At 40.1% G+C, this 25,461-nt stretch overlaps 1 protein-coding gene across 4 annotated transcripts in view; it reads left to right on the top strand.

The window, feature by feature from the left end:
* Positions 1–25,461, top strand: part of trio (trio Rho guanine nucleotide exchange factor) — a 56,896-nt gene that overhangs the window by 9,204 nt on the left and 22,231 nt on the right. For 2 of the 4 annotated variants that reach the window (XR_015270947.1, XM_086829785.1), the window contains exons 3-5: positions 675–1,218; positions 1,966–5,964; positions 6,026–6,229. Coding sequence is in view for 3 of the 4 variants with exons in the window: in XM_086829785.1 (XP_086685911.1) it covers positions 675–1,218; positions 1,966–5,964; positions 6,026–6,229 (4,747 nt within the window). In the remaining variant the exon portion in view is untranslated. Of the gene's footprint in view, positions 1–674; positions 1,219–1,965; positions 5,965–6,025; positions 6,230–7,987; positions 8,344–14,569; positions 15,336–25,461 lie in introns of those variants that run through there. The other 2 variants (XM_020945775.2, XM_020945773.2) reach the window with 2 other exon arrangements.

The following is a 25,461-nucleotide window of genomic DNA, read 5'->3' on the forward strand; positions in this document are numbered from 1 at the left end:
AGAGAAGAATGTAGCTGAGAGGTATCATAAAAAATACAAATAAATAGTCAATCTGGTAAATACTACAAAAATAATAATCAACATAGTATATACCAATTTTATTTACTTTTCCAAGCTTCAGATATATTTTAGAAATTAAAACAAAGCAGATACCTGGAAAAATAACTATTAGTAAAAATAGCTCTTTTAAGTCTTAAAAACAGGGGAAAATGTAGCTAAGAGGTATCATAAAAATAGAAATAAATGGTTAAACTGGTAAATACTACAAAAATAATAATCAAAATAATATATACCAATTTTATTAACTATTCCAAGCTTCTGATAGAAAGTCTTAAAGGTGGATGATATATTTCAGGAAGTAAAACAAATAGATACCAGAAATTTATTACCATTAGTAGAAAAATAACCCTTTTAGGTTTTAAAATAGGGAAACATTGAGCTAAGAGGCATCATAAAAAAATACAAATAAATAGTTAAACTGGTAAATACTACAAGTACATTAAATAACATAGTATATACCAATTTTACTTGCATTTTTAGCTTATATCCTATTTAGAAATCCCCTCTTTTTCGCTTAGTGTACTCTCTCTCCTTGTCTAAGCTCTCTATCAATCGCTTGCTCTCTCTCTCTATAACCGTACATACCTTTCACCTGGCTTTTGTGTGTTTTGCAGCGACGCCGCCAAGAACCTCGGATTCACAGTCATCATCGATATGCGCGGCAATGGCAACTGCTCGACGAATGTGAAGACAATACTGAAGGTGCTGCAGGAACACTTCAGCGCCAACATCCACAACGTGGTCATCATCAAACCGGACAACTTCTGGCAGAAGCAGCGTGCCTCGATCTCCTCGCACAAGTACAAGTTCGAGACGACAACGGTGTCCATTGAGTCGCTCAACAAGATCGCGGAGAGTCATCAGCTGACGGGGGATTTTGAGGGGCAGCAGCCGTACGATCATCAACAGTGGACGGACGCCCGGTTGGCCATCGAGGAGTTCTTCTGGCAGGCCGGGGATATGGCCGATCGTATTGATGACCTCCAGGAGGATCTCAATCGCAACGATTTTGCCGAGGATGTGGCATTGGCCAGGCATGCCATTGATCATCACAACGAAATGCGGAAGAAGATCACAAAGTTGCCCATCGATGATCTCGATATGCAGGGCAAGAAGCTGCTGGCCAAGATAAATGCGGTGGCGCCGCCAGGGGGTCAGGTGAGTACACCTTTTGAAGATTTTCTCAAAGACAGGTGCATAAAATGGTTTAATTTAAAACGAAAACAGAATCAAATTTAATTTTCCTTTAATTTAAATCGTTAAACAGTTAACAAAGAGCTTCTGTTTAAATCGGTGTTTACATATTTGGTCATTTCTTCCGTAAATAAATAATGTAAACATATAAAATGGTGTTACGAGATCTATATTTGTATATGGACAGACATAAAATCATTGCCATATTCAGCAGAAAGAGTCAATAGCCTCTGTCCTAACATTCACTTTGCTAAAAATGAATGCCAAAATAAAGACATTCAGACAAAACGCCATTGACACTATAAAATATTCATGGTAATTTTTGTTGTGCTTTTATTTCTGAGGTGGGTAGATTATTTAATGAAATTGAAGCTGCTTTTGAGCTGTATAAAAATCTGTTGTTGAAATGATTTTATGTCAACAAAAAAATCAGCAATTTAAAATGAATTATTCAAACAATATTTGCATGATAAATAAAACAAAAACAAAGTGTTACATTTTCCATTGTAAATATTTAAAAAGCCTGTCCAAATTGATTTCAACAAACAAAGAAATGGGTGTTGCATATAATTGTTGGCAAACTGATATAAATAATCCTTTGAAATTGATTACAACACATAAAAAAAAGAGTTAAATCTAAACCAATTATGCAATTAGCTTTGAGTTCTCACCCCTTAAACTATATATTAACTCTTTGTAATCCCTTTACAGCCTCCTGCCGGCTCTGGCGGATCGGACATGGACTCGGGCACTTCCTCTGCCGGCCAGCAATCTCAGCCCTCGCAGCAATCCCGCTCGGTGAGCAGCAATCCGGACATGTCGGCGGCCGTAAACAAAGCCATGCGCCAGATCGACCTTATCCACACGGGACAGGAGAAGCTGCTAATGCTGTGGCAGCACAAGAAGATAAAACTAGACCAGTGCTTCCAGTGGCGGTTGTTCGAGCAGGATTGCGAGAAGATGTTCGATTGGATTCTGCACAACCGCGACGTGTTCCAGATGAGCTACGTGGAGATTGGACACAACTATTCGGTGGCCAAGTCACTGCAGGATGAGCACCAAAAGTTCGCTGTGGCCTCGATGAATGTCTCTGTGAATATCGATAGGATTTTGGCTGTGGCCTCCCGATTGATTGAGAGTCAACACTATGCCGCTCAGCATATCAAAACGTTGGCTCAGCGTTTGGATCGAACCTGGAAGGACTTTGCAGCGGGCTTGGATGAGCGAACTGCCGTCCTGCAACTGAGTGTTCTATTCCATCACAAGGCGGAGCAGTATTGCAACAGTGTTGCCAGTTGGGCAGCTGCCTGTCAGGCTAATCAGCCTCTGCCCTCGGATATCCAGAGTCTGGAGACGGCCATTCGGACACACCAATCCCTGTACGAGGCCATGTGCCAGGCCTACACAGAGGTGCATTCGACCAGCAAGAAGTTGCTCTATCAACTGGATCACCTGGTGCAGGTCTGCAACCAACCGCCACCACCTGGAGTGCCCGATCATCGAAAGAACAGCAACGGTGGCAGCTTTAACAAGTACGAGCGACAGAATCCAGCGGCAGATTATAGCGAAGGTGCCAGTCATGTCTTGGCCGTGATCCATCAGATTTTGGGACACCATCGCTCGCTGGAGGCCAAATGGCATCAGGAAAGAGTGCGACTACACCAGACCCTGGCGCTCCGGCTCTTCCAAGAGGATGTGAAGCAGGTCTTGGACTGGTTGAAGAATCACGGCGAGGTTTTCTTGCGGAAAAATACGGGTATTGGCAGAAACTTCCACAAGGCCAGGGTCTATCAGACCTCGCACGATAACTTTGAAAATGTGGCCCAAAATACGTATAGTAATGCCCAAAAGCTCCTGGCAGCGGCGGATGAGTTAGCCCGAAGTGGCGAGGCAGATCCCAATGAGATATACTCGGTGGCCAGGGAACTGGAGCTCCAAGTTGGCAGCTTTGCAGAGAGAGTGGAGCAGAGACGACGTCGCCTGGAGATGGCTGTGGTTTTCTACACGCACGAAAAGGATGTGACCGCCTGGATAGATAAGCTCAGGACGGATGTGAGCACAGATGAGACGCGTCTCTCACAGGAGAATCTCGAGGGGATTGAGCGCATACTGCAGCAGTATCAGAGGGATCAGCATGAGAGCTCCGTCGACGTGTGCCACAGGACCATTGCCCAGGGCGAAGCTCTGTTGCAGGAGATGAGATCTTTGGAATATTCGGACAATACCGGCTCCATAGCTGCTCTGGAGGCCACGCTGGAGAAGTTGAGTAAGCAGAAATTGGAGCTGGAGGAGCTCTGGTCCGCCCGCACGTTCCGCGCCAATCTCATCTTGCGTCTGCGCTACTTCGAGCGGGACGCTATGGAGCTGTCCTCGCAGCTGGAGATCTGGTCTGAGGAACTGCAGCATGCCGACCTGTCAAGGGATTACCAGAAGGCCGAGCAGCTTATTCGCATGCACAACGAATCGGTGACGGATATACAGAACGCCACCTACGAGGTACTGCAGCAGGGTCAGGACCTGCTGCAGCTCTTCGAAAACGCTGGCTTCATCTCCATGGCGGATGCCACGCACACGGCTCAGGCTAGGATTGAATACCTGCTGGACTTCTTGCGAGAAAGAGAGATCGATCTGGAGGAGATGTCGGAGGCGAAGCGAGCCAAGCTAGAGCAAGCGGTGCAGCTGTGTCAATTCCAGAACGATGCCAATCAGGTGATATCGTGGATTCGCAATGGAGAAGCCATGCTGGTGGCCAGCTTTGTTACCCCGAATAGCCTGCAGGAGGCGGAACAGCTGAGGAAGGGTCACGAGCAATTCCAGATTGCCATCGAGAAAACGCACACGTCGGCGGTGCAGGTGAAGTACCGAGCGGACGCCCTCATCAATGCCAATCACTATGACCCCCAGTCCATAAGGGAAATCAGCGAGGATGTGACCAAGAAGTGGCAACAGCTGGTGACCTACGCCGAAGAGCGCCACAAGCTGGTCACCGCCTCGATTAACTTCTACAAAACGGCAGAGCAGGTCTGCTCGGTCCTGGACAGTCTAGAGCGGGAGTATAAGCGTGAAGATGACTGGTGTGGCGGTGGTGGCGGCAGTGACAAGGCCCAGACCATCGTCCAGCTGATATCCAAACACCAGGAGCAGAAAGAGGCCTTCCTCAAGGCCTGTACCTTGGCTCGACGAACGGCTGAGACCTTCCTGAAGTACGCCAACCGATCCCAGCAGTGCTATCAGTACAAGGGCAACTGTGAAGCGCATGTGAAGAGCAAGCTGGACAAGCTTTTGACTCAGGAAAACCAAGTCTTGGACTACTGGACCATGCGGAAGAAGTCCCTGGATCAGTGCCAGCAGTTTGTTCTCTTCGAGAGGAGTGCAAAGCAAGCAATTGAGTGGATCCACAACACCGGCGAGGCTTACCTCTCCTCGCGATCCAATTTGGTGGGCATTAGCAAGGAGGAGACGGAGGGATTGCTCAAAGAGCACAACGAATTCCGCAGCACAGCCAAGGAGACGCGAGAACGGGTCAAGCTCCTCATCCAACTGGCCGACAGTTTGGTGGAGAAGGGTCATGCCCATGCCAGCGACATTAAGCAGTGGGTGGCCTCGGTGGATCAGCGCTACAAGGACTTTAGCAACCGCATGGACAGCTACTGTGAGCAGTTGGAGAAGTCCCTGGGCATGTCACAGCAGCAGTTACTTTTGGGATCCGATGCGAACAGCTCTATCAGTTCCTCCTCAGGCGTAAGCAGCATGGATAGACACTCGGATCCAACGCTCGAGGCCAAGCTCAACAGCAGCAACAAGGAGAACAAGGAGATCAATGAGGAGAAGCGCAAATCGGCCAGGAGGAAAGAGTTCATCATGGCCGAACTGATGCAGACGGAGAGAGCGTACGTGAACGATCTGGCGACTTGCATCAAGTGCTTCCTCGAGGAATTCAGAGGCGGCCGGAATGTACCGCCGGCTCTAGTAGGCCAAGAGGATGTGATCTTTGGTAATATCCGAGAAATCCATCATTTCCATCAAAAGATTTTCCTGCGTGAGCTCGAGAAGTACGAGACAATGCCAGAGGATGTGGGCCATTGCTTCGTTACCTGGGCCTCCAAGTTCGACATGTATGTGCATTATTGCAAGAACAAACCCACATCGAATAACCTGCTAGTCCAGCACGCGGGCAGTTACTTTGAGGAGCTGCAGCGACGCCTGGAGGTGGATCATCCCCTGCCCGCTTATCTCATCAAACCCGTACAGAGAATCACCAAATACCAGCTGTTACTTAAGGATCTCCTCTCCTGCTGCGAGGAGAGCCATGGCGAAATCAAAGAAGGTCTCGAGGTGATGCTAAATGTCCCCAAGAAGGCCAACGATGCCATGCATCTTTCGCTGCTAGAGAACTGTGATGTTTCGGTTGATAAACTGGGCGAGGTTGTGCTACAGGATGCCTTCCAGGCCTGGGACACCAAGCAAATCATCCGAAAGGGTCGAGAACGTCGCGTTTTCCTCTTTGAATTGTATCTCCTGTTCGCCAAAGAGGTCAAGGAGTCGAATGTAGTAAAGTATCAGTTTAAGAGCAAACTCATGACCACGGACATGGGCATCACAGAGCACATCGAAGGCGATGAGACCAAGTTTGCTGTGTGGACTGGTCGCTCGCCCATGCTCTCGGATTGCAGGATCGTCTTAAAGGCAACGAGCTTGGAAACCAAGCAGGTAAGGATTCGATTTAAATTCTGTTTATTAAACTATAATTAATTTACTTTTATTGCTTCAGATCTGGGTAAAGAAGCTTCGTGAAGTGATGCAGGAGACCTGCTTCTCGGGCACTTCATTGACCCTGCCAAAATCTCCAGCCAAGCACTCGGGCTCCTCGCAACGATCCTCTAGAGATTTGGATGAACAGCTCACGGAGAATGACCATGATCGCTGTTCATTGGCTAGTTTTGGATCGGGTAATACCACAGATAGTGATAATAAGGTGAGTTTGCATATGATTTTTCTTATATACTAAACTGGAACTTGCCTTAAATGAGTTTTCTATTACATTTAAATAATATCAAGGCTATAATTATATGATTTTGTATAAAAAATACTGGGAATATGACTCAATTTCGAGCACTCCCAGTATTATGAAGCTTTTCCGAGTTATTCCCATTTTTCTCGAGTTAGCTTAAAGCTTTCAAAAAACTTTCTCTTTGGTCCTACCTCACTTGGAAATAGCTTGCAACCTCCACCAACTGCCTCATCCCGGAGTCTTCATGCTGATGCCTGCCATTGGCCAGCTGAACTAGTTTTCCCACTCGCCGGGTCCGGCCGGAGTCGGCTCCGTTCGGCTCATCGCGGTCCTGCAACATGTTTAAAATTCATAGCAGGGCTTAATGAGATTTTCCTCGCTGCTGCGTGCCGAGTGCGGTGCGTGGATGGATATCTTGGTCTTGGAGACCACTGTCGGCTGTCGGCATCTCCCAGTCTGTATCCGTATGCGGATGGGATCCCTGCTCTAGGTAGAGTGTGTGCTGGATTATATATGACTGCTTTTAGCGCTGTTTCGTTACATTTGCTTAATGTAAATTTTATGTGACACTTCTTTATAGTTAGGTCTGTCTTCAGTCCCCGTCTGGAACTGTCAACGGGCCAGCGTTGTTTTCGATGGCATATTCCCGTCCAGATTTCATCGTCGGTATTCCACTAAAGCTAAAGGAGCGCAGATTTCGAGAGGTTTTTACGACCGACATAACCGTTTGTCTTATGTTACGGAAGGTTACTGAGGTTAAGGGTTTCGTTTCACTTTGTGGCACTCTAGTTTCTTTTATGTCTTCAGGAACACTAAACAACTATTTTGTATGTGTTATTGTTAATTAATTATAATTTACGACTGTCGTTTAGGATGTGAGATGATTAAAATATTAAAGGGGACTTGAAGTTATTGAAATAATATTTAATTTTACTAAAAATCTGTGACTTAAATATTATTAAGGGGTCTTCAAAGTAATTTCATAATATTATTTTGATGTTTCTTGGTTGTTTTCTAAAGAGTTTTGAATATTTTTTAAATTCTTACAAAATTTTAGTTGTAATTTTATTAAGAACCTTAGTTCTAGTCTCTTTATCTTTTAGAAATAATTTCTTCCAGATAATTATTTGTATTAACTATACATTTTTAAAGGGGTTGAGGCTTTAAACATAAAGATTTTAATGTAAATAATTCATTAAAAATCCAAGAAAAATAATAAATATAATAAAATCCGTTAAATAATAGAAATACTATTGATATAAAAGTATTCCTTAAAGAATCTATTCTATAAACCAATAAACTGTCTTAAAATAGTTTTTCCTATCAAACAACTATCTAAAACAAATATATTGCTCCAAAAATATATTTTTCCTAATTGAAATATATTTAAAATGTATTTCTAGGACCATAAATTAGTCTTTAAAAATAATTCATTAACAAAAAGCAAAATTCCCGCCTCTCTGAACAAAAAACCCCAACAATAACAATCAGAGAAGAGAAAAGTCAGTGAGAGCGTGGAAAGCTTGGCAGGTAAAGCACGCTCTCTCTCTCTATATATATTTCTCGCTCTCTCTTCGATTCTGTGAAAAGCTTTTCCGTTTTCCTTTCGCCAATTTAACCCCCACCCCTGAGGGTAGCAGTGGGTTAAGGCATTTGTTGTTGCGAACGGTTTTCGGTGCGTTCGTTCGTTCGTTTCGTGCGAACTCATATGCGGATTCGTTGGGGGATTCGCGTGGGGCAGCTGCTCCAGTTGCTCCGCAGAGTTTCAGCCAAGAGGTTCGTCGTTCGCTCATTTGCCGGAGCTCTCGGTTCTCCTCAGTTTTCCTCTCGGATTTTCCAAACGTCTGCTGCCTGCAGATGCGCGCCGCCCGGCCAAAAAAGCAGCAGTAGTCAACCTCCTCTTCTCTAAACTAAAACTGCACTTTGAAATTTTCCCCCCTCACCGACATTTTCCTCTTTCTCGGATGAACAATCTTTAAGGGATTCAACGGCGTCAACATCAAGAATATATTTGTATGAAGAAAATCGAATCCAACCACCTTCAAGGTGTCAAGTGATTGAAAATCACCTATAATCAGGTTGATAACAAGAAACCTCTGTGATATCGCGACACTATAAAGATAAAGCAACTACGACCACTAGCTCCCCTTTTTTTTTTTAAATAACAAACAAATCAGCTGTTTAGGCAAACAATTAAACCACAAGTGCCCCAAATAAAATTAAACAAAAGTAGAGAAATATATATCAAAAGATTACATAAATGACAGCCTCTTGTTTAGGCCTTAAACTGTCCAACAGAATGTTGTAAACAAAGACCTGGCTTATATAAATAACTAGAACCGAAAAAAACATAAAAATAAAAACAAGAGAGAAACAAAACAAACAACAAAAGTGAAACAACAATCCGAGTAATGCAAATAAATATGATAAAAAGCTGGCGCTGCTGCCAAAACTACACGAGCCAGAAAGCACTAAGGGGGAGAGAGTGTACGGAGATGTGATGAACCCTTTTTAGCATTTTCTTTATTTTTTTGCGAGGGCAAAAATGAGCTGAGGATGAAAATGTCTGCAGCAGCCGCAGGCGAGAAGAGTCCCCTCCCCCCCTACCATCTCCACCCACCACACTTTTCCACCATCATCGCAGCTCTGCTCTGCCTTTGACCTTTTTCACGCCTTCAGTCACTTGAGTAGCAGTTTCATTCACATTTTCCGCCCTCCCTCTATTTAGACGATGTTCCCTTTGTTGCCTCCCCCCCCCGAAAATTCCCTAGAGCTTTGCTGTCATCTGCAAAGCGATCGCAACGTGACTGTGAGTGTGTGTGTGTTGGAGTGTGTGTATATGTGCTATCATGAGCAGAACATTTTCAATTGTCCAATTTTTTGATAGCACTTCTTGAGATAAAAATCTTGCAAGAAATATATTCTTTCCTAATTGAGTCGTTAAATATCAATGGAAAGCATGGGGTATTCTCTTTGTTGTTTTGCCATTTCGAAAAGAATGTTGAGTGTAAGAAAACTGAACGGATAATGTAGAATTCTTAAGAATACTGAAAAATATTGAAGAATTTTGAAGAGCACTAAAGAATATTGAAGGATTCTAAGGAATATTAAGGAATATTGAAGAATTATGAAGATTTCTCAGTATTATTTTAAAAAAATACAGAATACTGAGGAGTATTGAAAAAGAGTGAAGAATACTGAGGAATATTGAAAAAATACTGAAAAAAATGTTTTTATTACCTTCCAAGACATTTCCGACCCTATAAAGCATATATATTCTTGATCAGCATCAAAAGCTGATTCGATCTAGCCATGTCTGGTAGGAATAATTTTTTTTTTTAAATTTTACAATTTTTTTAAGGGGTTACATCGTTTAAATGACACAAAATTTTACAAAAATTTCGACTTTAAAAATATGTTAAATTGAGTATGCAGATTTTATAACCTAATAAAAACTAGCATAGGAAAGTCTTGCGAACCAAAATTACTGCATTTTTGACTTAGTTATGATATTTGAAAGACGTCGATTTATCACAAAAAATTAGCATATAAAAACATGGATTTAATATTACTAGAATACACGTATTTGGGTTTATATGATCGATTAAACATTTGAACCCATGATCCTATGATCCTAACTGAAAGTATACAAACTTAGTGTTCTAGAAGTTAGCTTCGTTTGTTGTTTATGTTTTAATCCCTTAAAATTTCAATTATCTGGTATCAATTTCAAGTGACTAATTTATTTCCGTTTAAGTTCTTTAATCTTAAATATATTTCCATGCTTTTTTTATCATTTCTTGGAAAGAAGTCTGTTGTTCTTCATGGTTCTTAGAAAGATATTAAATGCTTATGATATAAGAACTACCTTTGTGATAATATGTATTTCCAAAACGATTGTTTAGTTTAAACTGGATAAAGATTAAAAGTACACGCATTACTTCTTAAGTTTGCTAACCATAAACTTAAGAATCTAACAACACTCTTGAAGCAACAATCTGCTCCTTCCAATTTCCATCTTTTCACCTTTTTTCCTTTGTCTGAGCAAAATTATATTCTGTAAAAGAAAACCCATCTCGAAGCACATTGAGCTCTTATTTTCATCCCAATTCCCTAGACACATTTGCTAGTCCAATTTCACAAAAAGGGTATCTGATGTTTAGCTACACCCTCTCAGAGCCAACATTTCGCTTGGCTTTGTTCTTCTTGGCTTGGCTTTGGCCATTTGGGGCACGCGCTGAGTTGAAATGAGTTGAATTCAGTTGAACTGAGTTGAATTGAGTTGAACTGAGTCGACTCAGACCGTGTTGGGGCCATTAATTCCACGCTTATCTATTGCATTTTAATATTTATTTCAACGCGATAGGGTTGCGGTTCTGTCGTTTGGCTAATGCGGCTGCGGTTACTCCCTCTCTGAGTGTGTGTTTTATTTTATTTTTCCCTCTGTTATTTTGCGGCTGTTGTAGACACGACATGTTTTGGTCATTATAATTATCGACTGGATGCATTGCAATTTAATTTGAGTGCCAGATGGGCGGGTTGATGATTGCAAACCGAGAAGGATATACGAGAGTGTAGTGTCCAGCCTTGTCCTCATTCCTATATATCCATCCGTTTGTCACTGGAATTCCTTGTTAGTCTTGTTAGCCTCCCTTTTGAACACATTTTCCATTTCCATTTGCATTTCCATTCTGCATAATGAAGGCCCCCCCTTGACCAACCCAAAATCCAAACAAAACTCTCTTTGCCAGAGGTCCAGTTTTTGGCCTAATCTAATCCAATTGGCAGCCGGAAGCAATTAAAATAGCATACAGCATACAACACAAACATTAGCAACTGTGGTCGATGAAAACCGCTTAGTTAACCCAACAAACCGAACAAAGGAAAACACATCCCGACATCCCTGAATGGTGACTGAAAAACAATTTTCCAACTGCAACTGTAGAGTTTCCTTTTTTTTTATCAACAAGAGTTTTCCCCTCTCTTTTACTTTTTCTATCCCATTGGTAGGGGAAAAGTTTCAGAGCTTATTTTAAGTTTGGCAGGCGGGATTAAATTAATGTAGTTTCTATTTTAATTCCCAGAAGTAGAGAGGTGGAGGGAAAAACTCAGGACAAATGGGATTCAGAGCAGAGGTCAAACTGCGGATAATTGAAAGTTTTGATTATAATTACAAAAAGTTTAGTGGTTTTAATTGAATTTATTTGAAAACTCTAATGGTCTGTGCTTAATTTAATTGATATTTTTTGTTATTACCAAGTGAGGGTTGCCTTATTTTTAATTATCTGGAAGAAGAACCTTGTAGGTTTCAGTTTAATATATTTTATGGGTCATTATTTATGTTGTGAAGGTTTTCCCTTAGGTATTACATCTCTTTTAACCTTATTTTATTCTGAGACATTAGTCTTTTTCTTTGATTTAATTATTATAAAGGGCATTTCATATAGTTTTTACTGCCTTTTTCCCATAGAGTTTTCCTGCAATTATCTCAGTCCAGGTATCCATTTCAAATGCAGTTTTACCAGCTGCAAATTGTTTTCCCCTTGCTGTTATTTCAATCACTTTCCAAAAGGGGGGGTAAGCAAAGTTTCAAAGCTTATTTCATGTTTAGCAACCGGGATTAAATTAATTTAGTTTGAAATCTAAGCGTTGCTCTAACAACACACCCCCTCCTACACCCTACACCCCCCCTTGGTGTGTGCATTCATTTGCAAAAATTGAATTTGGTTGGCTTTTTGAGTGATTGAAATGAGGGAGAGAGAAACCAGAAGCAGAGGAAGGAAAAACATTTCTGGCATTTTGTCAACGGCACAAAATGTCAACGAGTCCTTTACAGTGGGTGTAAATACACACACCCCATACCCCACACACACACACACAACCTAAACCCAAGGAAAGTAGCAAAGTTTTTAATGCCATTCGCAGCGGTTGAGCCGCACAAAAGCTAAAGTTAAGGCAGAAAAACAGAGGCTGAATCGAAGGCAGCATCTAAAATGATGGTCTGCCACTTAGCGAACAGCTGCTGGCACCCTCGCACACCCCGCACACCCTCTCTAACACACACACACACACACACACACACACACAGCGGCCTTTGCGAATTTCCCCGAACATATGCAAATTTTCACGGGCTAGCCCGTGCTGAACACGCCATTTGTAAATACCCTTACCCCTGCGGTGGATTTAGGTTTCCATATCGAGAATAATTCTGGGAAACTAATAAAAATAGCTGAATAAATAAACCAAATCGAATTTTTATGAATCGAAATTCTATGCTAGATTCAAAAGAGATATTTTTAATACAATTTAAATAAATATCAAACGAGCGAATCAAATGAAAATATATAAATTTCTGGGCAGTTCTAGAAAACTAAGGAATCAAGTTTTGAATGGTTGATATCTAAAAAGAATTAAAACGGAAAGTGGAAAATTCTATAAAACTAAACAATAAAGGATTGATTGGTTGATATTTTACAATATATATTTTGAATAGATTGCAATACTTTCTATTAATCCTTCCAATATACAATCACACCCTAAGAAAAAGCAAAAATATATACATTTCTGGGCAATTCTATAAATCTAAGGAATCAAGTTTTGAATGGTTGATATTTAAAAAGAATTAAAATGGAAATATATATAGTTTTGTAGAAGTTTCTATAAAGCCAAACCAATAAAGGATTGATTAGTTGATATTTTACAATATATATTTTGAATGGAACTCAACATTTTCCATTAAATTCTTTAATATAAAACCATAACCTTAGGAACCTATATATTTACCCCAAAGAAATCTCTATGAATTCTTGAAAGAAAGAGTCTTTCCAAATTTTTCTTCATTTTTTGTGTTCCACCTTTCTATGCTCAGCACTTTTCACAAATTGCTTTCCCCGAAACTATTATAGAGGGGAGAGGAGAGGCTGAATAGCAAGAAAAACAAACCAAATCAGAGAAAAAACAAAAAATCCCAATCATAATTGCTCGTCCGCGATTCCGAGATCTACAGACCGGGTAAAGTGGCAGTCGCTATGGCGCACCTGCCACATCTTCCGATTCTTCCGAGTCGCTATACTCACACTCGGGAAACACACGCTAAATGCCTGGCAACAAAAACAGAAATGTGTAAAAATAACAAACCCATGTGCATAGATATAATATCCCAATATATACGAACATAACATATAGTTCGGGGTAAACAAACGTGCGCCAAAGAAAATTCAAGATAAATTGTGCGCCTCTTTGGCGGTGGCCAGCTTTTTATCTATGCAAATAAAATAAATATAAAATATATATGCCTTGTATAACTAAACAGAGAAATCAAAACAGAAAAACAGGGGAGAGAAAAGTGGTCTCTAAAAAATATACAACAAAATATAATGACATAGAAACTATTAAAAAAGTGTTGGTGGAATACAAAGGCAAGGCTATTCCTCGCTTGCTCAAGATCTGCTGTAATTTAATCACTAAACTTATGATAAATCAATACAATTCATATTACAAATTGAAGGCAAACATGATCATTAATAGAAGTACTAAAGAACAAGGTTAAATACAAATTCTAACAGGAAATAAAACAAAGAGGAACCATAAAGCTATAAGAAAAAGAAAATAAACTTTTAAACAGTATACAGAAAGAAATAGGATTATTTTGAGAATGTTTTTAACGTTTTAAATAAGGCTCAACTTTATTTTATTAAGATAGTTTGTTACTTTCTTTCTTACTATTAAAAAATCATAATTTTCAAGAGGCATAAACATGACTAATTTTCTCAAATTTATTATTACAAATTGTTCTCAAATTTTTGGTACTAAAAAGTACCTTTTTAAAGTAATTTCTTTAAAATATTTCCCTAAAATCACCAAACTCAAGTATTTTCTTCAAGTGTCCCTTGTTTTGCCTTCATTTTCGTTTGCTTACATGAGAAAAGAATGAAATTATTCAATCAAATTAAAGTCAGAATTAAACACAAAAGAGCCTCGAGGGGGAATTGTCTGGCCTGAGTGTAAACATGGTTGTTAATTAAAATGCAAAATGCAGGCTCCGAGCTGTGAGCTTAAATTGATCATACGCCGTGTTGCACTAATTGAAAGTCAAAGACTGCGAAAACCGAAAAACCGCTGCAAAACTGTCACCGACATAAGTGAAAGCCGGATAGATACACAGTGTGTATATGTGTGTGTGTGTGTGAACATCCTGCAGGATGTAAAATCCAATCAGGCACTCACACACACACACACACACACACACACAGACATACCCTTACGCGTTTCGCTGGAAAATAAAAATAAAACATTTCGGTCTAGGAGTTGGAGGAGAACTTTATCGATTTGCGGCTGGCAGCGAACAAAGCCCCGAATTTGTTTTAAAAATAAAATAAAATAGAGACCACCCACCCACCGTCCGCCCGCCCGCTCCCCTCTTTCGTTGGACTGTGATTTAACCAAAAAATGAAAGTGATTGGATAGAACGAAGGCGCGTTAAAGGAGCAAAGGCATCATCATCATTATCAACATGAAGAGTGTTAAGAAGTTTCTCACCGAACGGATGAACAGTGTGGATTCTGCCGATGGCATGGGCACTGCCGGTAAAAAGAGCTCACTGGAACGTCTCAAGTGCGGCGGCGAGGATACACCGACCAAGGGCTATGTCTCCCTGCCCAATACACCGCTGCCAATGAGTGCTCCCATTGCTGTGGGTGATCCCTCACCATCGCCCTCGATAGCGGACTCTGCCCAGAATACACCACTCTGCACTCTGCAGGAGGATGACTCCACTTCGCCCCCACCGTTGGCCACAGCTGGAAGTCATGGCAAGAATGGTCATAGTCAGCAGGAGCAGAGTCCCTTTACCTTTCCCAGTGTAACCACTTCTGCCAATGCCAATGCCAATCCAGATGCAGCTCCTCCTGCCCCACCTGCTCCCGTTCAGCGCAAGAGTCGCCGCAAGATTTCGCTACCTTGGTTCCGCCAGTCCAGTGTCAGTGGTCATGGAGTTTTGGCCCGACAACATACCATCGATACGCCCAGCTCCTTTCGGTTTTTCCGCCAGACCAGCAGCAGTGGACTCAAGGTACAAATAAAAACAGTTTTAAGACAATCTTAAAAGAAAGCTGAAACCTGTTTAGTTAATATACATATACTTTTTAAAGCCACAGTACTTGTCATCATTGTGAAATCTTTCTGTAATACATTAACTTCCTCCTGCTTTCATTTTCTCCTGATTTTAATATATTATTCCCCGAGTCAATCTCAAAATGTTTTCCTCTGATAAGGGTTCGATTGATGGCCACGCTTCGATTGACGGGCGGAGACATCAAATATTAATGCTAAACATGGCAGCGATTGCCTTGACCTTATCGAAAACTTGGCCAGCTTATCTTTTATTTAGCTGTGGCAAAAGTTTTTCCGTCCACGCCCACTCCCCACCGGCGGCCTAAAGTGCAAAGGTCACCAGGCTTGCGGCTTGGCTTTCCTCGGATTTAGTGCTCACACCACAAATCGTGCGACAGTTTTAGCCATTGAATGCGGTTCGATAAGTGCGCCGTGACTTGACCTGCGATTAATGTTTCTCTAGGCTTTTTACCAAGGCAAAAATAACACTGGGGGAAAAATTGTCTTTTAAAATTTTATTTTTCTCCTTTACACAAACTTCTAGTAAAGCATTTAATATTAATTTCATTCAATTAGGCAATTTTTGACACACTTTAAATGAGTTGCCACCAAAATCTTCATAACAAATTAAATTTGGTTAAACCAATCTGAAGTTTGTGTCAAATTTTAATTAATACCCAAACTAAATGTCAAGCTTCTAGCAATTATAAATAAATGGTTTGCAAATAGGGATTAGATTTGGGATTAGGCGTTTAGGGGTTTATGCAACCATGTGAAATATAATATTTGTTAGCTTCTAAGCCTTTTGTTATCCTTTAAATTTCAGTAACACTTTAAGCTTTGTAAGGACTTCTATTTAATTCCTTTATTGTTATTTATACCACTATCTTGATTTTGCTGAGTTGTTTTTCCAGTGAAGACTATAACTGGAAAGATATCTATGCTAATAGAAGCCATCATCTAGGATGTGACTCTCTTGTCCAAATATAGCCAGCGGGCACATCGTTTCTTGGCCAAGTTTGTCACGTTTCCCTTCCCCTTGCACACTATTTCTTTGGGGTCTTTGACTTCTTTTTTTTTGTATATATATATATGTGTATGTGTGTGTTTGCTGTGCTATTTATTTTGATTAGTTGTGGAAGTGCCTGTGTCGCCTGTGTAAAATGGTTGTTGACCCACGCAGACAGCGACGCCGTTTAATAAGCCCATTAATCATACGCAGTGTGGCGCGCTAATTTATTTGCTCGCTACTCACCATTGTCAGTGCTTCAATTACCGTCCTTACTTTCCTGCACACATCACATAATGTGTATTATAATGTATTTATCACTTTATCAGGCCATGGAAACCTTATCATCATCGTTGTCCCATCCCCCTCCTTGCCTTGGTCTGCTCTGCTGCATTGTGTCTTGTCTTGACCTTGCCCCCTGTCCCCGTCCCTGTCCCTGTCTCTTACTGTGACCCTGCCTCCATTGTCCTTACTGCCCCTGACTTCCTTTGTCAGTTTTGGGGCGTTTTGAGTTTGAGTGATGTCTCTGGGAAGTAGACAGCTTCCTGGTCTCCTTATAATCGCATTGCCCTTTCTACTCAATTTACTTTATGCTGATGCTGTGTGCGACGGCCTTTTCATAAATTTCTGCCTCATTTAAGGTTTTTTTTTTTTTGTTGTTGTTTTCCTGTTTGTTGCCAACGTGAGTTTATTGGACAACAGTGGAAATAATTTCTCACAGGAAGAAATAATGGATTGAAGTGTGGCATCAGTTTGGTGATTTTTTGTCAATGATTTGTATGAAATATTTAAAGTTTCTTGAATTACTGGGTCTATTTTAAATATTTTTTATGATTTAATAAAGAGATTTGCACTGTTAAACAGTGTGGTCATAATGGTCCTTTAAAGTGTGTCCAAGTTGATTATAATTAGATTAGTTAATGTTAGTTAATGATTTTTGAAGTTATTTCTATACTCTTCCAAGGGTACTATAATTTCAGTCAGAAGCTTAAAACGCTATGAAGGAATCATTTCCGACCCCATAAATCATATATATTCTTGATCAGCACGAAAAGCCGAGTCGATCTAGCCATCTCAGGGAGAAAAAAAATTTTGACCAATTTTTTTTTTCCAAATTTTATAAGGGGTTACGTCGGTCAAATTATCAAAAAATTATAACATTTTTAATTTTTTTAAAATTGTATGCACATTTATTACCCTACAAAAAACTAGCATATGACAGTTTTCCGAATTGAATTTAATGCTTTTTTGGCTTAGTTATACGCTTTTTAAAATTTGAATTGTCGAAAAATTTGTCATATATGAATATCTAACATATAAAAAATATATTAAAAGAATGTGAATATTTTTAGGATTGTTATGACCGAATCGATTCTATAATTAAATTGCAAACTGTTAAAGTATATAAGCCTCGGCTTCGCGTAGCAAGTTTCATTTCCTGGTTTTCATTGAAATTTCTGAGATTACTAGATATATTTTGTATACTTTAAAAACAAAATTTATAAAAAAAAAATTATTCAATACAATATTTAAAAGTGTGTCCAAGTGTACTTAAATTATTGTATTTGCCAAACCATTATCTTAATACTCTTTGTAGCTAAACAGAGAACAACATTTACAAACAATTAAAGATTTTTTTGCTTTAATTTATTTATTAATTGTATACCTTATATATTTTTCCAACGTTAAAATTTCTTAAACAGCTTATATATAAAATTCACGCACTGTCAAGGTTTATTTCCCTCTGCATGTACAGAAAACTGCAGTGGATGCTGCAACATTTTAATTTGGTGTCACGAAAATATTTATGCGCTCGTTGAAAATTTCCCTTTGGAAAATTGTATGTGTATATGTGTGTGTATGTGTGGGGTTGGGGGGTGTAAAGTTTAGTGGGGCATATTGCAACAGCAGCAGCAGCAGCATCCATCCACTCCTTTCGAGCATCTGCAGATGCCATTGAAAGTTGCCCAGTTGCGAGGTGCATTCCACGGGGCGTATACTTTATGCATTATGTTATGGCATACTTTTCAGCGCACACGCAAAATAAATCGCAGCAGCAGCAGCAAGCTAGCCAGCCAAGGCAACCATCTTCTCCTCCTTCCATATTTTCAACTGCTGGCGCGTTGAAAAGGAAATTTTCTGCCACACGAAAATATGTCTCATGATGCTGCTGTCAGCTGCAGTTGAGAGCTGGCTCCTTCAGCCAGGTTTCCTGCTGTAATACAAGTATTTTTTTGCAGCACAAGAAATGCTGGCTGGCACTCTAACAATGGGAAATACACAACAAAACATGCAACCCAACAAAAGTGCAGTGTAGAATGTAGAACAATTTTAATAAATCCCATCATTCTGCCCATCCTGAAACTTGAGGACAAAGTTACCTGCGGATAGCAACTACTACTTGCGTTCCTCGAGAACTTGGCAAACAGACAAAGCCAGGAAGAAGCTCTCTATGCGCCGTGAGCTCTCTCTTGTCGTCGTTTCCTCAATGGCAACACTGATATGCAAATTGCGATGAAATACTCTTGTACTTGTACTACAGCACAGCAAAAGAAAAAAAAGAAAGAAAATAGCAGACAAAGCATTGAAGGCTGGGGAAGGCCAAACAAATTTGTAACTAAATTGTCACCAGAAGCATGCTATGACAGCAAAACTCAAGTTTGTTTTCTGCAGGACCACAAGCAGTCTACATGATTCTTGACATTGGACAAATACGAGGGCCCCTCCCCCAAAAGGAAAGCATTTAAAAAGGGCAGGTCTTAGGCCTTTGGCTCAAGCGGCAGCATTAAGGGAAGATTTTGGTCCTAGAAGAGCCTTTAGAAGGCAAAGGCAGCCTTGAAATCTCCCATAACAGTTTGCTTTTTGTTGGTTAAACGGAGACTAAATCTTGAGTTTAGATTACATTAAATATATTCCAAGGGTAGTTGGGGGTTTAATTTATATAATGGAGATTTGTACTTAAATTTCTGCCTTGAATATATTCAAATTCATACAAAAAGTTTTCTGATTTAAGTGTAAGCAAAACGTGGGATAAAATAATCAATTAATAGGGAAATTTATTTAATATTATGGCGGAATATGTCAACCGGTTTTAATAGCTAAAAAAGGCAATGAAACTTATAAATTTTTATACATTTTGAAATGTGTTATTTATTTCTGGTCTTTCTATCCTCATCCCTTGCTGAATATTAAAGCAAAACCTATTGGAACCCAATGAATAAAATTAGTAAAAGTAACATTGGAATTGTATAAAAAATATTTCAGGCAAACACAAATTTAAATTGGTTATCAATTGAAATAGTTTTCTGCTCTTGCATAAACCCAATATGAAATCCCTAGAATAATCCAAGTAAGGATTACTTGCACATACCCTTACATATTCCAAAGACCATCACAATTCCGATGCCTTAGGCTTGAATTTATTTCCCTTACCATTTCTGGCTCAACGCCTCGATTTTTTGGGCCATAAAATCAATGGCCAAATGCCGTGCTGTGACACGCCCATCGATAGACATCGTTTTTATTTCGGTTTTTTCTTTTTGCTGCTTTTAAACCAGAGCCTCCTCTTCGCACAATTGCTCCCCAGTGGACAGTGGACAGTGGACAGCCACCTTCCATGTCCCCATCTGTCATCCACAGTCCCCCGCTGTTCCTGGCAATCCAATCCAATGGACATGAGCGAGAGTCTCTGCTGGCCACAAATTGCTGATGTCCTGGCTCTTGTTGCCAGGATGACTTGCACCCAGCGTTGCCGCTACTTTTCCCCCCCTCTGGCAAAAGTTTGTCCTCTGTTCCCCCATTGATTACTCTCTGGGTTTTGGAGAGGGGGCTCAGTGGTATGTGGAGGCAACTTGACATGGGGCCAACTCTTTTAAAATCCCGAACAGCATTTGGGCTGGTCAAGGCTGAGGCCGAGGCTCCGAGTCCTAGGCTTCCGGCCAGACTCAGAGTCGTTTGTGGGTTTTGTTTGGAAGCGCCTGATGTTCGCACCAAATTGCTTGGAATTTGTTCTAGGGCAAAGGGTTTTTGGGTCCATGAGGAGAGAATGATTTCTCATAACTGGGACAGTGTCTGCCTTTCATCAAGTCCATTAATTGCTGCGTTCATCATTCATTCAACAAGGCCTATGACTTGTTGGCAGTGAAATTTGAAGCTTGGAAGCAAAATAAAATCTTTTAAGGGTGAGAATATGTGTTTACCTTGACTAGGAATTTCATTTAACTAAAATGTAGGCTCTTAATATAGTAAATCACTCATTAAACTTGACCTATGACTTGCTGGCAGTCAAACTGGGAGCTTGGAAGCTAAATTAATTGATTTAAAATCATCTTAGGAAGGAAGGTGACCCTTACCTATACTAGAAATTTAATTTAGATAAATTGTGGGTTTAAAATATATATAATTGTTCAAAAAACTGGTTATCACATAAGATAAAATAACTCTTATTTAATTAAATACTTTTCCATTTGCTACAAGTCTAAATAATCCTTCCTAAATACTGAATAATACCCCAAAAACCAATTAAAGTCTTAAAGATAACCAACAAGTACTAAAGGTTATGCACATTTGAAGCAAAAAGTATTTAACCTGATAGATTCTGTTATCTTTCATGTCGTAGTTGCACGTAATTGACTTGGAATATTATTCGATTTGCGCTGTAAATGACTTTCATTCAGCAATTCAGAGAGAGAGGGGCATTAACAGGCGGGTCAGACAATGGGCCTATCGATGAGTGGAAGTGGTTGGTGAATGTGTGGATATATATTGATGTAGATGTGGGGGGGAGAGTCACACTCTGGCAATGGGAATGGGATTGGGAATGTGGCCGCTTTTTGGTGTTAACATGTTGTCGTACAATTACCAGACCGCAAAGCGATAGCTAACCTCCTCTCACCTCCTGGTTAGCAGCTGCCGCTGGATCCCGATTCCAGCTCCAGCTCCTGGTTACCACTCCTGCTCCCATTCCCACTCCCACTCCCACTCCCACTCCCACTCCCACTCCCACTCCCCTTGTTTGCCATCTTGTTGACTGTGTGTTTGTGTATTTGCCACAACGTAATTGAAGTCGGGGAGCCCAGGGAACGTGAACGACCCCTGACTGCTGCACCTGCCGGCGGACCCACTGTGCGAGTTAATTGAATAATAGACGTTTATGTTTTATGTACCCCAGAAAACACACAGCAAGTGGTGGCTATCTATAAGTACACACACATTTCTCTCACCCTCTCTCTCTCTCTCTAATATATCTCTCTATCCTGTTTTGTATTCTGGTGTGTGGCTGCTTTGGCATATCTGTGTGATTTATGGCGCCCATGAGGGCATTTAGGCGAACAAATTTTGGCCAAAAGGAAAAGCAACGCACAGCAACAGCAGCAAAATCTGTCGAAAATTTCCCTTTTCCACTCAATATCTCAATTCAAATCAAAATGTATCGAACGTAAATCCCCTTTTCGTCTTACAGATTTTCATTTTATTAGTGCTTTAAAGCTTTATATATTTTGATAAATGCTTAAAATAATGCCTTCACTTGGGGAAAAATAAATTGGTTATATTTTCAATTTTGATAAAAATCTACATATTTATGGCTCTAAATAAAGCTTAGCAATTAGCTTTTATAAATATTTATTGCTAGATTTATGGCAAAACTGATTTTGGTTGAAATAATAAATAGTTTTAAATACCAAAACATATTGTTTTAATCCGGAGATATTCTTCTTCAAACAAATATTTATGAATAATGAATTGAGACAATTTAAAGGTAATATTTTTTAAACTTATTAAATTGCTTAGCAATTGCGCTTAAACTCTGAGCTTTTAGCTTATTATATATCTTCTTAAGATGACTTGTTTTATAATAATTTTAGCCTTAATTATAAATCTCTTTAGTAACCTCAAAATGAAGATTTTTATAACTTATTTTCCCAGTGCAAAGAAACAGCTTGACTGCCCATTATTCCAATCAGTTAAATGATGTTTGTAATTTCACTTGACAACCCTGACTGACGCTTGCTTTTATGTGCTCCTTTCACCGCTTTTCTCCTCTCCGTCTAAGCATATTTTTTAATGACTTAACAATTGATGGCTTTTTGGGTTGTCGCAGCAATTGCGTTTTTACGATGCCTCCTCCGAAAGGCAAAAGACGTGAGCTTACATCGAGAGTATGTCCTTCCCCGCTTTAATCCAGCAGAAGGAGACCCATCAATAATAACGTAAACATTTTGCCAAATCGCTTTACAATTTGCCCAAAAAAAAAGAGGAAAAAAAGAGCACATTTTCCGGCTGAGCCTTTCCTTTTTCTTCGCCGTCTTTGTTGTACATGTGAACCCTGTAAGAGCGCCTGTTTTCCGAGTCTCTGAGCTATTATTGTTATCAGCATGTAATCAGCAGCAGCAGCGAGAGAAGGAAAACTCCCAGGAAAACTTTGCCCTCGAAATGCGAATGTGAAATTGCGAGTGTCAACTGCAAACAGCCCGCCCTGTCAACGTATTTGCCGTGTCCTTGGACTTTCTACCAGGACTTTAATCTACCAAGTTTTCGTTAGAATTTCGGGGCTGCATCCTAAGGCTTGAGTTTTCCCCCACTTTGTTTATTTTCCTCTTTTCTCTACGCTTTTTCCTCCCCCCCCCCCAACTCCTTAGCTATGCAAATCCGCCTTGAGTTTGGCGTGGAAAGTTTTCAATTGAGTATGCAAAATAGATGAGGTTTGATTCTCCATTGGATTGAGATTGCCAATTTAAGGCCTTGCAATTGCCTCTAAAGAACATGGAAAATACCAAAAGGAAAAAGGGAATTTTAAATTTAGTTTCTAGAGTCTTCTTCTATTAAATATGGAAATATGCCAGAGAAACTGGCGACGTTAATTATTTTATGCAAAAATAAAAAAAACGTAGGCGGCGGGAAAAGACGAAGAAACCCAACAAGCCGTCGCTGATTGCATTTTGCAGCTGGAAAAACTCGTGCGATTTCCCTCTGCTTCTGGTGCTGCTGCTGTGAGCACTGAAATATCCTTTCATTATTTTAATGAAAGACTCGGTTGAAAGACGAAACAAAAGCGAACATGAACTTAATTTCTAGCTACAATGAAAAGAAATGGGGGAAAGTCGGCTCGCGGGGCTAAAGCCGAGTTAATTTTCGGTGAAAATTGAGAAGAATTAGAAAGTTGCCTGTTTTTAAAGAGCATTCTCTATTTTCCGACAGTTTTCCCACCCTCTCTCTCTCGTAGATGATGATTTTCCTTGATTTCTGACAGCTGCTTCTAGCTTATACTATACATTTCCACCCACAGGCACTGCCTGCACACTTGGCAAATTGTCCTTTGGGTGGGGGGGAAAGTGGAAAATGGTTGGGAAAAGGGAAAATTCCCTCCTGTGTGTGTGTGGGTGAGTGCGTGACTGCAGCAATTTGCAGCCAGCCAAATGGCAAAGATGATGATGAGCCTTATGAGTGCTCTCACATTGCGTATACGCATTACGTATACGCCACCGCGTGTGCAGGAATTATGAGGAAAAACTCTGTGTCAACTGCTGCAGCTTAAAAACATTTTCCTCTTGTTTTTTTTTTGTTTTTCTTTCTTTTCCTATTTGTTTTTTTCGCCACCAATCAATTTTCATTGAGGCTGAGTGGCAATTTAAGAGCCAAAAAATAAGTAATAATAAAAAAAAAGCAACAAAAATCATTACTGCCAAAAGGCCACGCCTCCCCAAGGAGCTGAGCTGAGCGCAGGAAACTTTTCTCAAAAACTTTGCCTGGGAAAACTTTTCAACTAATTGCATTACAAGCGGAAGCGTGCACACACACACAGTGATACACACAACACCCCAGTACACTAATACTGGCACACACAAGAGCGGCACGTTTCCGTGTCAGTGCTGCTTAATTAACAGCGCCAATGCTGGAGCTCCCGCTCCTAAAAGGACAAAAAGAGGCCCTATATGTATGTGTGCGTGTACGTACACTGGAAGAAATAACTTAGTACAAAGAATGGCTCTTAAAAAGGTATTGTAATACCTAAAGTATATATTAAAGATAAAGATACATTTAAGTTAGTTTAATAATCTCCCATAATCGTATTTAATAGTATTTTAAATTATCAAAGGTTCTTTATATTTAATTAGATTATTTTTCTCTAAGTGTCTTAAATTAACAGCTCCCCCTCTTCCCCTGGAAAACCCAGGCAGAGGAGGTCCTGCAGTGGCTAAAGGCAGCCAGGCGAGCATAATAAACTAAGCTCTCTCTCTCTCTCTATGCCGCTGCTCTTGCTCCTGACCCGCTGATGAAGTTGATTTAATTGCGCTTATGAGCGCCAGTCACCTCCACCGCCACCCCCTCTTTAGTACCCACCCATTTTCCCACCCATTTTCCCACCCATTTTCCCACCCATTTTCCACCCTATTTCCGCTCGTCACCCGTCGCTTGCCTTGGCGACATCATTTTGCCATTTGGCCCATGCCATGCCTTGTTTTTGAGCTTCGTGCTCTATGCTCCCATGCTCTAGCTCACCTGCTGCCAGGTGTTTCCATGCAGCCAGCTCCCTTAGCCAGTTTATGGCGTGTCCCACATAAATATTATATGTGAAATAAATATCATCCCACGGCAGCGCACGGGGGAATATTCATATAAAAGCTAAAGTATTCAGTTCTCATATGTGTGCACAGTGAAAAGAGGATCAACTTGGTGCTTTAAACTGTCACTAGATTATAGTTATTGAGGAAAGTAAATAGTAAATAAGGAGTAGTAAGGAAAAGTCATTGCAAATAATAATAGACAATTAATCTGTGTAAAATATTTGTAAACCTTTGCAGGGTATTACAAATTTAGTCAGCAGCTTGTAACAATGTGAAGGAGACATTTTTCCTACCCTATAAACCATATATATTCTTGATCAGCATTAACTGGCGAATCGATCTAGACATGTCTGGGTGAAAATTTTTTTTTAATTTTTTTCAAAATTTTATAAGGGCTTTAATCGTTAAAATTGTCAAAATTTTACAAAAAAAAAACTTAATTTTTTAAAATTCTTAATAGAGTATACAGAATTAATAAGCTAATAAAAATTAACAAGGAAAAGTTTTTCGAA

Source organism: Drosophila serrata, unplaced genomic scaffold (genome assembly GCF_035046125.1).
Source record: "Drosophila serrata isolate PLE 108 unplaced genomic scaffold, ASM3504612v1 contig_217, whole genome shotgun sequence".
Lineage (NCBI taxonomy): Eukaryota > Metazoa > Arthropoda > Insecta > Diptera > Drosophilidae > Drosophila > Drosophila serrata.